This window comes from Hydra vulgaris, chromosome 13 (assembly GCF_038396675.1).
Source record: "Hydra vulgaris chromosome 13, alternate assembly HydraT2T_AEP".
Taxonomy (NCBI): domain Eukaryota; kingdom Metazoa; phylum Cnidaria; class Hydrozoa; order Anthoathecata; family Hydridae; genus Hydra; species Hydra vulgaris.
Genome location: NC_088932.1, coordinates 34,348,000 through 34,365,771, shown reverse-complemented (window position 1 = coordinate 34,365,771; position 17,772 = coordinate 34,348,000). Strand labels below are relative to the sequence as shown.

At 30.5% G+C, this 17,772-nt stretch overlaps 2 protein-coding genes across 2 annotated transcripts; both read right to left on the bottom strand.

Moving 5' to 3' along the window:
- Positions 1-5,878: 5,878 nt before the first annotated feature.
- Positions 5,879-6,193, bottom strand: LOC136089826 (protein FAM200C-like). The gene has a single exon (XM_065815916.1). It carries the CDS (start codon positions 6,191-6,193, stop codon positions 5,879-5,881), a length of 315 nt encoding a protein of 104 aa, XP_065671988.1.
- Positions 6,190-7,158, bottom strand: LOC136089825 (protein FAM200B-like). The gene has a single exon (XM_065815915.1). It carries the CDS (start codon positions 7,156-7,158, stop codon positions 6,190-6,192), a length of 969 nt encoding a protein of 322 aa, XP_065671987.1.
- Between the last annotated feature and the right edge of the window lie 10,614 nt (positions 7,159-17,772).

The following is a 17,772-nucleotide window of genomic DNA, read 5'->3' as shown; positions in this document are numbered from 1 at the left end:
CTCGGCCTTGAGGAGGTGAATTAACAAAAAAACAAAAAAAATTAAAAGAATTATTTTTATATGGATATAATTAATATGGCTAAATAATACATTTTAGAAATATCGTAATTTTAGATTTGTAAATAAGTTGAGGATTATTAAAAAATATACTTTTTTATGCTATTTTTTTTTGAGCGAAAAACATCAAAGGCTAAACAATTTATATAAAACTTAATTGCTACTTTATCTCTTTCCGCTGCTTTTTACTTAAATAATAAATTATAACGCATTCAAAATTACAAATATCTATAAATTATTAAGTTAATTAATTCATAAAAAATTTAGCGCAGTTAAGAATTTTGGTATGATAATCTTTTTAATACAATTTTTCAAATTAAAAAATCCTAATATAAAATTGTGTAACTAAAATACAAGAAAAAGTGTTAATATTGATAAAACAAAAATTTAGAAATTAACAGTATAGAAACTGTAGTGTTTTGAAAAAAATAATAATCTTTAAAGAAGTTAGAAGTATCAAACGAAAAAGCACGTTTTTGTATTTATTTTTTTAAACAAATATTACCAGAAATGGACCGGAACCAATTGGTGGAGAGTGAAACGAAGAAAGAAATAGACGAAGATTCGTATTTATGGTCGTTTAAGATTTACGGTTATCGTGTGAGAGGAGTTTTTCTTGGCATTGCTGTTGCAATAGTTCTTCTTATCATTATTATAATAGGTGTTTACGTTTTAAAATAAATGTACTCTTTTGAACATTATAAACGTTTCACTTTTTATTAGGAGAGGCAATGTCTTTTTATGGTGTATATAATCTATAATGTATATAATGTATTATGATCGAACACTAATTTGTCTACCTTTCTTATAAAGTGTTTTCAGATCTAGGTGATCAAAGTTACTGTTTAAAAAAATGTTTTTATTAACGGTATAATTTTCTGTTGATTTTTAAAATTCTATTAATTGTTTATATATGTTAACATGTTTTTTGAAAAAATTTCTGCGATTGAAAATTCTGTTTTTGAGGAATTTTAAGAAAAAGATTAGTAAATGTAAAGTAAGGGTTAGACGCCACCGAGCGTTTTAAGACTAGTTTTTATGAATGAGGCTTTTAGTCCAAATGTTGCTTTTAAAGCCTTTTTTTTAGCGAATAAAGTTCTTTATAGAATTGCTAAATAGAATTGCTAACCTTTACGAGTAGTACGCATGCGTGTCTAGTCATAGTTCTCAAAACTAGTTTGAAAACTTATGTGTTCTCAAAACTGCCTTGAGCTTAAGATTTTTTTTGACTTTTGTGAATCGGGCGTTATCAAAACTAGTTGCCTTGAGCTGAAAAATTTTTTTGAATCTTTTTAAAACTATTCATAAAATTTTTATAACGACTAGAAATCAAAACTTGTAGCCGAGTTTACTTTAGTTGTTACTATAAATGGATCTATGGTTTTTGAGCTAGCTATAACGGCTTATGTCAATATATTATTCTTCTCCGAAGCCAGTGCTTAATAGATGACACCTACAACGCGTCCACTATCGAACTTCGCAACTATATCCATTACAAGGAAGAACTCTGACTACTGCGCTACGGCTGCTCTATACAAGTGGATTGATTTGCTTTTAATAATAACATCAACCTCAGTATAGTTCATCAAAGCTTGACTTTTCTCAGGCTACTTAGCAAAATAGGTAGAAGTTAGGTATTAAATAAGGACGTAGTTCTGTGAAACGCAATCAATATTAACATCGGAAAGCCAAGTTTGAGTAGCATCTTGTTTGTACACGGCAGTGAAAGAATATTTGCTTAAAGGCTAATCTAAATTGTTAAATGTTATTATATGTAATCTCTTTGGTTACTGTTTGTTCAAGACAGCCTCATATTGTGAAGCACTTTCTTTAATGCTCCAGCACCAGTAAAATGATCACTTGAATGCAAACAGAAAACTCAATTTCATACTCCAGCTGGTCTTAAAACAGTGAGGGATAGAATTTCCCTTTAGCATTGAAAGCTCAAAATTTAAAGGAGTGCAATACATTTTTTTGCGTTTTAGCCTTTGAGTCGTATGTTTGATAAGACGTGTTTTTGTTCGAGCGTAAGTTTCAGGATTTTATACATTTTTGTTTTTTTTTCGTATTCTTTTTATTTCTTTTTCCTCTTATTCTCTTTTTTCTAACATTTTTTCTTTCTCTATAATTGCTTCATCTTATTAGCTTATTAATTATTTTCTACTTTCAAATCATGGTATATTATATTGCTTATATTCGTGTCTAAAATAACAGTTTTGTCGTACTTCGCGCACCTATATTTATATATACCTATACTTATATTTTATTATATATATTTTTATTTATATATTATTATTATAAAAATAGTTGTGATTAAGATTTTATTTATGCTTTAGTTCGCTTATATTTTTACAGAGTATACAATTTTTTTTTCTTTTTATCTTATTTTATTGAGTTTTGTAAACCTTTCAATTTCTGCTCGTAGTTTCACCGCCAACGTTTTAAGCGTGTAAACGATATTTTCTAATTTATTGTTCTATTCAATAAGTTTTGATATTAAATTTTAAACCTTTTTCCTAATTTTTCCAAATTAATCCAAAATTTATTATCAATTAATAAATATATATACTGAAAATTTATCACTATATATCTACTTTTTTTAATCAAATTACTAATATTAGCAAGTTATATACGTATAAATTTATTATATTAAAGTATATATTAAAATACATTCATATATCATATAAAATATCAATTTTATTGAAATTTTAATTTAAATTTTTAAAATTTGTAATAAATTGTAACAAATATTAAAAATTTAAAAACTTGCAACTATTAATTGCATTTCATTGCTAATTATGTCAGCAATCGAAGAAATAGCTACCAATGCCTTTAAAGCGGCAGTAGATCTAAAGGATTTAAATGCTACTCTCATGAAAAGTTACCAGAACGATATTGCTTTTATGATCAAGGCAGCTCTAAAGTTGCACTAATAGAAGAGAAACGATCTAGTGAATTAAGAGAAAAAGCTCTGAAAGACAAAATTGATTTACTGGTAAAACAAATTAACGAGATGAAAGTAATAAAATCAACAGCCACACCATCATTTACATATTTGCTTAAGGACAAATCGGATGAGAGCAAGCAGCAACGGCAGTAGTTAAGTACTTTTATCGCTGCTCAAAATAAAAATATTCGAAGTCTCGAGTTAAATGTCACTGTAGTCGGTTTTAATAAGTCTAGTACTGTAGACGATAAAAAGCTTGTTGAGGATTTTTTTGTAGCAACAGGATTGGAGGATGCTACTGGTATTGCACGTGTTAACCGCCTCAAATCGAGCAAAAACAAAACAAAATTGTCAAACAATTTATCCAGGTTTCGTTATCAAATCTTTCATCTCAAGCGGAAATACTCAAAAAATGCGCACACCACAAACAGAAGATATGCAAAGGTGTATATGTACGCGAAGACAGAACGCCAGAGCAACAAACCGAGTTTAACACCACAAGCACCCAACTCAAAAAGCTTAACGACCAACTTACCGCTGCTAACATTCTCGATAATCCGTTTCGGAATGTTATACATCGAAGAACAGGTCGCATCTGTTGCATCGATGTCATCGAATCAACGTCCAATCAGTGCTACGTATTTTCATCCTCAGCTTCAGCCGCACAGCCGCTCCTAACTCAGAAATCTCCACTGCCAACTAGACGTCCTAGAACAATAACAGCAAAGTTAGTTCTACTCAGCTCAACTCAACATCAATTGAGCAAATCTGGCGAAAAATAAAACTTGGTCAAGAATCATTTCTCCTCGGCTGCTTATATCGTCCACACGATGAAAATGATCAAGTTCTTACTCAGCGTATCACATCGATCACTACCGCTCAACAGACACTGCCTAATATAAAATGCTCTGCAATGCTACTGTATGGCGATTTCAATTTTAGCCATACATCTTATGAGTCTATCGAAGTTAACGGCGGCATTGCAACTGTTGCTCACGTGAGAGGTGAGCGTCAAGGCGACATCAGGTTCCAGAAGTGCCTTGATGAATGTCACTTAAATTAGCTTCTCACATTCCCAACCTACCGTAGTAGTAGACACGTTATTATAAACAATGAGCCAGACCGTGTAATCTTCATTAAACAAGGCGATTCTCTTGGTGACACTCCAATGGGCCAAGCACACTGCTTCATCGAAGGTCAATTTGCTTTTGCATGCCTAAACAACTGGCCTACTTTGCCGCTAAACTTATTTGGAGTCGAGCAAACTACGCAGCAATATCAAAAATAGCAAATAGAATTGTCGCCCCATGGAATGCGCTTTCGCAAGAAGCAGTGTACGCTCAATCCATCAACGCTTTCAAAAACAACATAAGAAAGCAACATTATAGATACAATTGCTGGTTTGTCTGTAGCGTCTGTATCTCCATGTTCGTCAGCATAGAGGCGCCTGGTGTAGCACCTCTTCATCAAATTATAAATAGATTATTGTATTAGTATTTGATCACTGAATAATGATAATAATAATAATAATAATAACTTGCTGGAATTGTGTTCACATCAGGGGTGTGGTGGCCCAGCACGAGGGTACGAGGACTTGTACTGGGCCCTGATTCTGGCTCAGGAAACTGGGCCCCCAAAAAGAAATTGGGTCCCCAATCCTCAAAGAGAAAAAATTTATTTTAGGTTTACAAATTTCTATCAGGGCATTTTTTACAACATTTTATTTAACATGCTTTCACGTCGGTTTGTTTATATGCTTGTTTGTTTGTTTGCTGTCCGCGAAAACAAACACTTGGTCAGCGGTAAAAATAAAAGAAATACGCTAAACCTTAGTTTAGCGTAAAATAAAAGAAATCGTTAAGAAAAGTAATTAAAAAAAACAATAAACAACAAACTTTGTTTAGCGTAAATAAATAAAATCGCTGTTGAATAATAATAACAAAAAACGTTGTTGACCTGATTTTGATTGATTTTATACGGCAAAAAAGTAAGTAATGCTTTAATACTTTACTTATAAATAGTAATTAAAAATAATAATTATTGTTTTTAAAGTAAATAAGTAAAAAAAAAATATCTTATCAACGTAGAAATAAAAAGAAGAAAGCTAAATATAAAAAAGAAAGCGGAAACTGAAGTTGATCGATTAGCTTGTCTTGCTCTAGAACAGTGTTTCCCAACCTTTTTAGTGCCATGCCCCACTAAAGCTCATAAAAACTTAAAATGTCCGCCCATGATACATATGAACAATTTTTAATATTATAAATTTTTCATAAATAGCATAAATGATATACTGCAGGAAGAAATCACAAAAAGTTATTTATTAAACCAAAAAAATTCAAGTAAGCAAAATATAGTAAACAATTTATAAGTAAATAAAATAAAATATATCAGGTATTCACGTCTAAAATAAATGAAATTTAGTGAGATCCTTGTGCTTGATGCTGGTTACAAAGAGATTTTATATTGGGTTCCAATTTTGTAAGCTTCATTCTTAAATCTCCCGTTGTTTTATATCCAAACCATTTCCTTTTTTAAGTAACAAATCAGTTATGGTACTAAATCCGCATTCAGCTAAATATGAAGAAGGTAAAGGTAATAATAGTTTTAATTTTGGTCTCTTCAAAAAAACCATGCCATCGATCCTTTTATATTAAATAAAGTTTTAACTGACTCTTCATTCTGCATTTCTGCTAATTATTCTTGGTACTGGGTATTTGAAATATGAGATAAATCAACTAACATTGGCTGCATCAACCAAGTTGAAAAATCAATTTCTTTCAAACCGGAAAATCTTCCTTTTAAATCAGCTGATAAGTTTTTTAGATGCTCGACAATATTAAGTATAGCGGTATCAGTTACTTCACATTTTTGAAGTCAATGAAACTTTTCAAATTGTTTTTGGTAAACGTCTTTTTCAAATAGTTCAATAGACGTAATAAAACCAAATATCTTTGCTTTTGCATCGACAAGAGTTTTATTTGTTCCTTGAAGTTCTTTATTCAATATATTTAGTTTTTTAAAAATATCGGTTAAATAACTCAAATATGCCTTAGAATCAATCGTTAACAGATATTGCATTTCAGTTTTGTCGCTTAAAAAATCACTAAGAGTATCAAACAGTTCCATAAATCTTTTTAAACAGTTCCCTTTCGAAAGCCATCTTACCTCAGTGTGAAGTAAAAGTCTCATATGGACTTCATTGTTTTCTTCACAAAATAATTTAAAAATGCGCTCTTGTCTTGCACTTTAATAGAGTTAACGCATTTCACAACCAAGTTCATTATTTTATATAGAATAGGAGGAAGATTTTTAGCTACCAAGTTTTCCCTGTGAATAACACAGTGCACAAGAAGCATTAGATTTTCATCTTTCATCAGTTTTAAGCAACCATTTTTTTTGCCCATCATATTAGGAGCACCATCAGCAGCACAGGACGTTATATTTTTCATCGGTATTTTATTCGTATCTAAGTAACTTTTTAGAGTACTATATATATCTTTAGCGGTAATGCTGCTTTTTAATGATTTGCAAAATAACATTTCTTCAGCAAAATCATTATTATCAATGTATCTGACATATGTAAGTAATACTGCTTCGCTGTCTCTCAATGTTGATTCGTCCATTTGCACCGAAAAAAGTCTTGTTTTTAATTTTTCGATAAGTTGTAAACCAACATCTTCACTCAACTCGTCAATTCTTCTGCTGACAGTATTGTTACATAGTGGTATGATTTTCGAGTCTCGGTCATCTTTTCCAAAAACAGTTTTAACAAATGTTGATATTGAAGGCTTGATTAACTGCTCTCCTGTTGTATGTTTTTTCCCAGACTTAGCGATGAGTAATGAAATTTGATAGCTAGCCTCAAGAGTGCAATTAATATTAACATTAAGAGAAGTGAAGAGAGACTTTAAAGTTGCTCTTTTTTCAAAATTTTTCTTTAAAATTTGAAAATAGTTCAAATTTGAACTAATTTGATCTTTATGTTTTGCCTTTAAACGTGCTTCAAGACGACCTGGTTTCATTAATTCATTGCTCAAGCATTGTTGGCATAATAGACAAAAAGGTAACCGTGCATCATGGACAGCAGGTATGAAGCCAAATTTTAAATACTCTTCCGAGTACTGCCAAATTTTTTTCTTGCTTGCACTACTCATGGGCAAAAAAATTAATTTTAAAATCAATTAGGAAATTAAAAATATATATTTTGTAATGTTTCGTATTCTTATTTATTATTGAAAGAGAATCCACGTTGGTTTTTGTATTATATTTATTTCTACATTAGAATATTAAATTATAAACAACTAGTTATATATAAACTATGTGTAGTCTTCTCGACTTGTTATTCCAACTGTTATTATATTTAGCGTTATGGCTTTAATGTGAGAATTCCTCGTGCGGAATTAGTCTCTCAAGGGAATACTTTCGCAATAAGTTTTTGTGCAGTTCTCCAAAGGGAATTGCTTATTCCGCAATTGCTAATCGTTATTCTGAACTAGCGTTTGAAATGATTGTCCAGAGGGAATTGTTTTCGTAACAATCATTACATATTTTTTTATTTTTCTATGAGGTATCTAAATTCTAAATAATTAATTAAATATATTTACAATTATATTTACTTACCAATTATATTTAAATATCATTTATATTTATTTATAAAATGTATTAAAAATTTGAAAACAACAATAAATTCGAACAACTGCTTATATTTCTAGTAAGCACAACACTGCTTTTATAAGCACAGCACTACTTTTATTTCAAATTAACGGTAACGCACATTGACAGAACGACACAAGCAACTTATAATTCTAGTTTTCCTAATCAAATCCTAGTTTTCCGAATTAGTTTTCCAAATGCTAGTTTGCCGAAGCAAATCTTAGTTTTCCGAATGCATTCCAGCAAAAAAATTTTGCATGATGCACTTCTTAATGGACGTTTTCTGGAGATTGGAAAAAAAATCCTTTTTTTTTCCATTGCCCGCGAACAATCGAATTGCCCCCTGAAAATTTCCTACGCCCCAAGTTGGGAAACACTGCTCAAGAAAGAGAACGGAATTTTCGAGCTAGAGCAAATGAATTAGCTGAACAACAAGCATCTCGGCTAAAAAAACGAAGAGAACGATATGTTAAGGCAAGGGCGACTGAAACAGAAAAAGGTAGAGGCAGACGTATTGCTAAACGAAAAGAATACCGAAAGTAAGAATCGTAGTTGACGAACAATTAAACGATGTCTTCTCTTTATCTGATGAAATTAACCATCTCATCAACAGAAAAAAGAGAAAATTGTTGTTGAAAAGTTCAAAACAATAAATATAAAAAATACATAAATTCATTTGCTTTGCATTGATAAATATGGTTAAATAAATAAAATTGTGTGTTTAATGAATTTTTGTTATTGCTTTCATTCACCACTACTCAGTATGCTCCAGTCCACTCCCTATCGGTCCATGAAATTTATAAATAGTACTACTATTTATAAATTCTATGAACCGATAGTAGTTATAACTTAAACAAAAGAAACCAATGCCCTGGTTTCTATCATAGGACATATTTTTAATTTTATATCTATTTATGTTTAAGGTAAATAGTGCGAAAAAAAGGAAAGAGGCAACATGGAAATACAAATCTGGTGCTGAAAAAGCTCAAAAACGATAACATGAATTGAAAGCAGCTGGTAATGTCCAAAACAATTAAAGTTAACGGCAGGTCTCGCGTCAGTACATATGCCACAAATACAGAGAATAGCTGGGACATCTTTTACAGCAACAGGGAATGTAAAATTAACATCAACATCCATTGTGAATATCACAAGTAAGCCTGTTATTGAAACAGAGCCAATAACAGAGATTAGTGACCAAACATCTGTACAAGAAACAGGCAATAATCAAGATGTCATAATTGCAGCAGATAAAGGAGCAGAACTACAATATTCAGACACATTCTGAAACCGAAACATTACTGAAACTGAGAGAATGACTGTAGAAATGGGTAATTATGAAGTGCCTGTAACTGCGGCGGCGGACCTAACTCTAGCAGAAAAGATAACTAGACAACGTTGTAAATGACAATGAAAATGTTCTAGCTAAATTTCTAGAGAAAAATGCAAAGATGATTGATAAAAAGCAATTTATTGTATTAGGGCCAAATCAAACAACAAAACATTCAAGGTTATCTAAGTATTTCACTGAATTAGTTAAAGTTAATGACATTGAAGTTGTGCAGAAAAGGTCATGGCTAACCTATTCTCCGTCACTAGAAAAATATTTTTGCATTGTTTGTTATGCTTTGGATCAAGAGAGGACACAAGTTCTTTACGTGATGGGTTTGATAGTTGGTCAAGCTTAAGTCACATCATAACAAAGCATTGCGCCTGGAAAAACTGTCGAAGTGCTGCTGAAGCTATGGTTCATGCATTATCAAACTCAAAAATTGATAAAATATTGAATACTGAAACCATGAGACATCTGAACAAAAAACGTTAAAAGCGGAGAAACTACATCAATAATACGAGTTATTGAATCTATTCGGTATTTGATTGCAGAGAGTATTTCTTTACGTGGAAATGAGGAAGCCAACTTTTACAACAACTCTGAAAAAAGTGAAGTCTTCAATGTGGTGCGGGTTAATTTCTAAATTTGTTAAATTTACTCAGTTAGTATGATGAGGTGCTGAATAAAAAAATTTTCAAATACTTGCAATACTCAAAAAGAATCCTCTGGAAGGGGTGCTAGAATTACGTTTCTTTCTAATTATACACAAAACAAGCTAATTCATAATATGACACAGATGGTCAAGAAGGATTTTTCAGAAGATGTAAATAATTCAGTATTCTTTTCACTATCTCTAAGCGTTCAAAAATTATGACCATATAAAAATTACAACCCCCTCAAATTGAGGGGGGTTTAAACTTTATATGGTCATAATTTTTGAACGCTTAGAGATAATACTATGAAACTTAAAAATTATTGATGAATATAAGTCCAGTTGAGAATAGTACAAAAAATATTTCATCAACTTGTTGCTCTCATGTTTGGGGCAAGTGTTGCAAAAATTTTTGGGCTTTTTTGTTCCCAGCCTCCAATTATCGCAATTTTTTGCAAACCCTTATTATTTGACATAAGTATAAACATATAATTGTTTGGAGTTAGCTCCATGTCTAGAAGTTAGCCATCTCAAAGATCAAAAAATGCTGGGTCCGCCGCTGAGCTGATGGCACCACTGATATTACACTCTGTGAGCAAACTTCTATTGTATTACGTTATGTTACGCTTGCTGCAAAAAAGGCCATTGTAAAGGAACATCTGTTTTCAATGGTTGAAACTGAAACAACTACTGGTGAAGGAATAAGTGAAAAAATCAAAGATGAACTCAAATCAAATAACGTAGATATTCAAAAGAGAGTGGGTATGTCTTTTGATGGTGCGAGCAATATGCAAGGAATAAACAAAAGAGTTGCAACACATTTAAAGCAGTGTTTTCCCATGGCAATAAATATTTATTGTGGATCTCATGGAACAAATCTGGCTCTGAAAGCTTGTGCAAAATCTTCTGTAGTTTCTGTTAACTTTTTTGGAACAGAAAACAAGTCTGATGAGAAATTAAAGAAATTAAAGACTTTTCTATACGGAAACTCAAGCAAACGAAATAATATATTTGAGAAGTGCAAATCTCTTCTTGAGGATGTGAATCAGTCTCTTGAACTGGTTGCTGCCCACAGTGTTTGTTGTAGTGCTTTATAAAGTGCTACAGACCGACTGCTGACACTATACCCTGCAGTAATCGATTGCTTTGAATTTTCAATGATATGAAATTTAAAATGAAGATTCGAAGTGAAGCACAAGGTCTTTTATCCCAATTTCAGTCATGAAACAATTGTGACTTTATGTCTCTTCAAAGAAATTTTTACTATCTTAGGTCCTCTAAATAAAATTCTTCAAGGAGAAACACTTGATTTTTCCATTGCTATAATGTCTGTCGATGTATCACTGGAAAAGCTTCAAGTACTAAGGAACAGTGCCGGCCAAAATGCTATTTTATCTGCTGTTAAAATTACAACTGAAGCTCAGCTTGAACAGCAAACATTTGTTGAGAAAAGGACTTGCAGAAAGAAACGACTGGATTTTGATGAAACAGAAGATGAGCGTCTTACTCAGGCTAAAGATCAGTGGCTAGCAAAAGTGTTTTATACCGTAGTGGATTCAGCAACTGCAGTTCTTTTTGACAAATTTTCTTTACAGCGAAAATTTTTTATTGAAGAATAAATCTATTTATTGAAGAATAAGAGCGAAGATATTAGTTATAATTTTCATAACTAATTCACAAGAAAAAATTCAATCAGTGCTTGAAAATTTCAAAATTGGTTTCAGTTTAAATGAATTCACTACTGAAATGGTTGATTTTGTGGAGATCTACAGAAAGGCTGCTGAGAAGAATAACAAAACTTTGTCTTCTTTCTTCACCATTTACAATTTTATGCTGAAGACTATGTTAGAAGCTGTATTCCCCTTTGTTGCAGTTCTATACAAGATATGCAGTACAATTTTAACAAATTCAGCAAAGTGTGAGAGAGTTTCCAGCAAACTGAAACTTGTCAAAACTCGTCTAGCAAATCGGTTGACGTCAGAGCATGTTGGAGATCGTGTTCTCTTGTCAGTGGAACTTGAGAAAAGGTGGAGTTTGACGCATTCAAACATAATAAAAAATATGCTGATACAAATGAGCTACGTAATATTTTGTATCCATAAAAAACTTTTTTAGTATAAATATAATTTTCCTTGACCGCTTATTTGTTTCTCGAAATCTTTAAGTATGCTCATATTACCTTGGTAATACGAGCATACTTAAAGATTTCTTAGATGTAAGCAGTGAAGTTAAAGTTGCTTTTTATTTTTCGAATCAACTTTATGCGGTGATAACAGGAATCAGTACAATTAGCGTAAATTTATATGCAGTAAATAGCGGCTATCATTTAATTAAAACGCTGTAAAAAATTTTCCGTTGTTAAAATAATATCATCACGCATGAATAAATCTGTGGCGCGAAATTTTGGTGCTGAAATAATGAAATTAATTTTTTCATAAAGAAAAATGTGTTAGTTAAAAATCCAATTTATTTTTATTTGAAAAACAATACTTAGAAACATTTAGTTTTGATTTTATTTAAAGATGCAATTTTTGTCTAATCTGAACATGCTCAAATAAGCCAGTGTTTTTCATTGAATTTACCCTACTTTAAAGTCCTAAAATAGCAGTTGTTTTATTTGCTTCTTAAATGAAAACAAAACATAGTAAAAAAGTTTAATACTTTAGTAATACTAAAGATTTTTCTGTAATTTAAATTCAAAAAATTTGAATTTTTTTTTTTTTAAAGGTTTTAGTTAATAAAACTGAAAAAATAACGAACTAATTAATTTTTTTTGTGGAAAACGTAGTAGTATTGTTTCAAAAAAAGAGGCTTTAAAATTTAATCTTTTCGTGATAAGTTATGTTAATAACGAATCATTATATTCCAAAAAATAGTTCTAATTTTCAGGTTGGTATTTTTTTACTTAGATAATTTTATTTTTTTGAGCTAGTTTAAAGTGCTCATATTACCAAGTGGTCTGGGTAATATGAGCACTTTTGCTACTTTTTAAAACCTCTATATTTTAAAAAAAAAATTTTGGGTGCCCAAATATCTACATGTATTATATGTAGGGATCACTAAAAATTGTTTATTCGCAAAAATTTTGGATCCAGCTTAATTATTTTTAAAAATATTCCAATTTTCTCTTAAGGTCATATTACCCCTATTTACCCAATATACAAAAACTTATACGAATCTCAATTTGTGTGTGTGTGTGTGTGTGTGTGTGTGTGTGTGTGTGTGTGTGTGTGTGTGTGTGTGTGTGTGTATATATATATATATATATATACATATATATATATATATTTTTTTTTATTTTTTATTTTTTTTATGGAAAGCTTATTGTAATATGTTACATTATGTAAACTTTATGTAAATACGTATTTACAAAAATATGTTGCGATACGGATTTTTCTGTTTTTTGATCATATTTATAAGTTGCCTTTATTTTTACTTGCATGTAACATAATGTAATTTATTTTTGTTTTCTTTTCACTGCAATGATTTAACATAAATAATTTTAAACTCTCCTTTGAGCCTCCGGTTCCTTGATGATTTTATCACGAAATCTAATTCTGTAATATATTTTAATTTTTTTTTTTTCTAATTATAATTTTATCAAGTTAAAAAAAAAAAAGGATGCATGCGTTTGTGAATATATTTATATGTTTTGTATATCCCCGTTGATGTGTATGTCTAAATATATAGGTGTTCACGGATGTCTATGCATGTGTGCATATGTATATGTGTGTGTGACTGTGTATTTATGTGAATCACGAGGTATATAACTATTTAAGTCACAATATAAAAAAAAAATCTTTTTACGGTACGATCCCTGGAGAAGTTTGTTAAAGAAGTTTTTAAAAAGGTACAGCCGATTTAAGAGATGGAGTTGTGAAATGACGTTTTGCATTATTGGGGATTGAATGCAGCCTACTAATAATAAGTTATCTGACAACCAAATTTTGCATTATAAGAGTTATCTACTTACGATTTGTAAAAATGGTTGAGCCATTTGGACAATATATAAATTAGGAGAACTATGCGTAATATTTACTGGAATCGTAAAACCCAACTAATTACTGAAAACTCTGCAACTACCAAAATCACAAAGTGAAGTTTAAACAAATTACCACAAAACATCAAAACATCGAACCAGTTTAGATCAATTTAATATTCTACTAAAATTAAGGTTTTTAGTACGAATCATGCTTCAATTTAAGGCAAAAATGAAGAAATGAATTAAAATTACGAATTTTGATTATTATTATTCTTAACATTATATATTTGTTGTGGGCTAATAATTAGTAAATAGCTAATCTGACCAATATCAGTTTCAATAAAATTATTAGTAATTATAAACAGAAAGAAATTTATTCTAAAGACTGTTTTAATGATAATGTCTGTTTTAAAGATAATGTTAACCTGCATATGTTTCAGAAAAAGAAAACTTAAAGAACTTGTTTTAAAATGATATCAAATATAATATCGTATATAATCTATTTTATTATATTAAAAGTTATTAACAATCATTTATTTATCACGTTTAATCTTAGCGGTACTTGGTGACAAACCTAATGGTCTTCTTCGAGTGTCCGCATTCTTTGTTTTGTTTATTAAATATTGTTAAAGTTTTACTCTTTTTAACAAAGTTTCTACTTAGAATTTTATTTCTTGTATATATATGAATAAATATTGTAATAAAGAACAAAAAAAAAATGTGTATAGGGGTCATTCATAAATGATGTCAGTAAATATAGGGGGGAGGGAGTGCTGGAAAGTTTGACACTAATTGACAATGAGGAGGGGGTGTTGAGGCCAAAATGATGTCATTTTAAATTATTTTTTTAGTTTTAATAAGCAGATTTTAACGGTATTTAAATCTACTAAATGGTATCGAAATGATGTTTTGTTTGTAGGGAAATTAATATTAAATGCAGGGAATTTGATATTATACTTTATTAAATTATCTATAATATAATATTATAAATTAATATAATAAGTTTCCCAGAGACATTAAATAAATAACAACTACTAACGTAAAAAAATATTACTATCGTTTTATTAATATATTACCATTTGACTGCGAATCAAATTATGTTAGAAATATTAACTTTTTGTATATAAAATTCACAATCGTTATTCGCTCCTTAGCGGATTATAAAATGTGGTTCAAAGTAAACTCAAAAATTTGTCATTTTTTGAAATTAAATTGTCGTTATTTCAAATACGAAACTCTAATTGCTCTCTAGTTGATTGTAAAACGTGATGAAATGCAAACACATAGTCTATTAAAAATTCGAAACGCTAATTTCAGAAGTCCATAGTATATGGAATTCATTAAAAGAAGAGAAACTTGTGCATAAGGATCTTGAATCAAGAGTAATGTATTTAATCAAAAACAGGCGCCTTCATTGATGCATTTGGAGTACCGGGTAACTCTCCCGGACCACGACTGGGTCGTGGCTGCTAAACACAAGCTTATACCATCTGTATACGCTGGAATTACAATCAAAAAAGACGGTCTCGGAAAAACAGATGCTGTTACTTATTCTGGACCTACCTACTTTGCTGTTCGATCAGGAAAACACGCATCCTCGACCGCCTTCGCACATAGATTAGACTTTTAGCGGCTCTTGGATCTCAAAGAATTCGACTCTATTACCAGAGACCCTCAAACTAATATGGTTAAGTCTATCGTCGTGTTTAGCGTCGATGGAGGACCCGACGAAAATCCCAGACACCAGAAAGTAATTGAAATCTGGATTCACCATTTCTTGAAGAATAACCTTGACACTCTTTTCATCATGACGAACGCTCCAAGCCGCAGTGCATTCAACAGAGCTGAGCGACGAATGGCACCTCTAAGTAAAGAATTATTTGGGGTGATTCTTGCGCACAAACATTACGAAACTCATCTTGATTCTTAAGATAATTACATTGACAAAAGTTAATTTGTAAAAATGTTTATATAATTTTTAACCTATAATAACCAACATATCTTTTTAAATCGGGCTGGACAATAGATGAAAATTTAGAAAAACAGAACTTTGATCTTATTTTCTACAAAATGACGGTTATCCAACCATTGCAGAGTATATTGATGCAGACAAATCAGAGCTAGAGTCAAGGAGCCTTTTATTACAAGATCAACGTTGGATTGCCGATCATCTTCGTGAAAGTCAATATTTTACTCAAATTGTGAAATGTGAAAATCGTTCTTGTTGTCGGACTATTAGAAGCTCTTACTTTATTCTAATTAGAGCAAGATTTTTTTCCGCCACCAGTCCCTGTCAACCAAACGAGAGACGGGCTCAAAGCAGTAGATGCCTCAGAATGAGCAAAAGAATTGTTTCCATCATCCGTCTTTATGCTCATCGCATCAAACATTGAAAGTATTCTTCCTCGTACTGCCAAAGGATTTCCAATTTTGCCGTATGATGCGTTCTGTCCATCAACTCAGTCTAGCCAAGCTGATAGAGTCTGCAAAAAGTGCAATATCTACTTTGCCTCTCAAGCTATGTTGAAAAAGCACGCTTCTATCCATTCTCTGCTATAACACCCCCTCTAATGTAAAGGGTCCAACCTGTTTGTATCGCTGCCAGAATTTTTGGCAGAATTTTTGGTAGTCATCGCCTTGCAGAAGAATTCGGAAACTGCTAAATGGTTAGATGAAAATGAAGTTGACGCAACGAATTTGATTGTACCTCAAGAATACGATATCCTTTTAGAGCGCGGCGAGCATTCACAACCTATTGTTTCAATCGATGATCACTTCAACAACCCAAGGGAAGATGATATTAAAGATATATATAGTTCTATTTGCTAAGTTGATTATTTAATGAGATATCGACTATTATATAATATAATTTGATGAGATCTACTATTATATAAATGTATAATTTAGTCTGAAAAAAATCAATGGTTTTTAAGCATTTTTATTATTTTTTAGGGAGAGAGTACACAAAAACTGACATCATATATAAACGGGGGGTTGGCCAAAAATTGACAAAGTTTGACAAAGGGGGAAGGGGAGTCGAAAAATTGAGAAAAAACACTGACATTAGTTATGGATGACCCCATATATTTATAATTTAACCATAGCGATCTATAATGATATAACGAAATATACGCAACGTATCTCAATATATCTAACAGTGCGATCCGTACTCATTATATCATCTCTATTCTCTGTATATCGATAAGTACAGCAAATATACACTAAATACAGTTCACCTCGGGCTTAGTATTAAAAACCGGAGAATATTTTATAAGATTATGTAAAATATTTTATAAAATATCAGACTTAAAAGAAAATATGTTAGTACGCTACTGCTTTTATGCTTTTAATTATTTTATAAACTTGAAATTTCGACAAGTCTATATGGCTGTGAAAGCCAATTTTAGTTAAAAAAAAATCGCTAAAATTTTATATCCATTAACTAAATTAAATACTTCTTCCAATTTTCTATTAGAAAATAGGAATGATACAAAAATAGATTTTATAAAATTATCTAATGCAATTAATAAATTGCGAAGAACCTCTAGCGCTAGAAAGTATTAGAAGTATATTACATTACATATGAGATTATAATATTATTCTCACTAGGAACGATTTTTTACTAATTTGCTTATAGACTATGAAGGAAAGTAAATAATATATGATATACACACAATGTATATTTATTGTTAGTATGATGTATAATAGTATTATAACAATAATAATCCATACATATCATTATAGCCAATAAAGCCAAATCGACTTATAATGCAAGAATTTAGTTAATGATATTATTGCTTAAAGACTTCACTTGAAAAGTTATATCAAATCCTTGTGCCTTAGTGCAAATAATTATAGAAAAAGATTCTTATAAATAAAATCTAAAATAAACTAATGAAAATAAAATGTTCAATTTAATACATGTCAATTCCTCATTTTGAATCTAATTTTAAATTGAAAGTAATAAATTGTTTTAACCTATATGCATACTATAATGTATTTGAATATATGCGTGTGTTTACATATATATATATATATATATATATATATATATATATATATATATATATATATATATATATATATATATATATATATATATATATATATATATATATACACTATAAAATATATTTTAACTATTATTT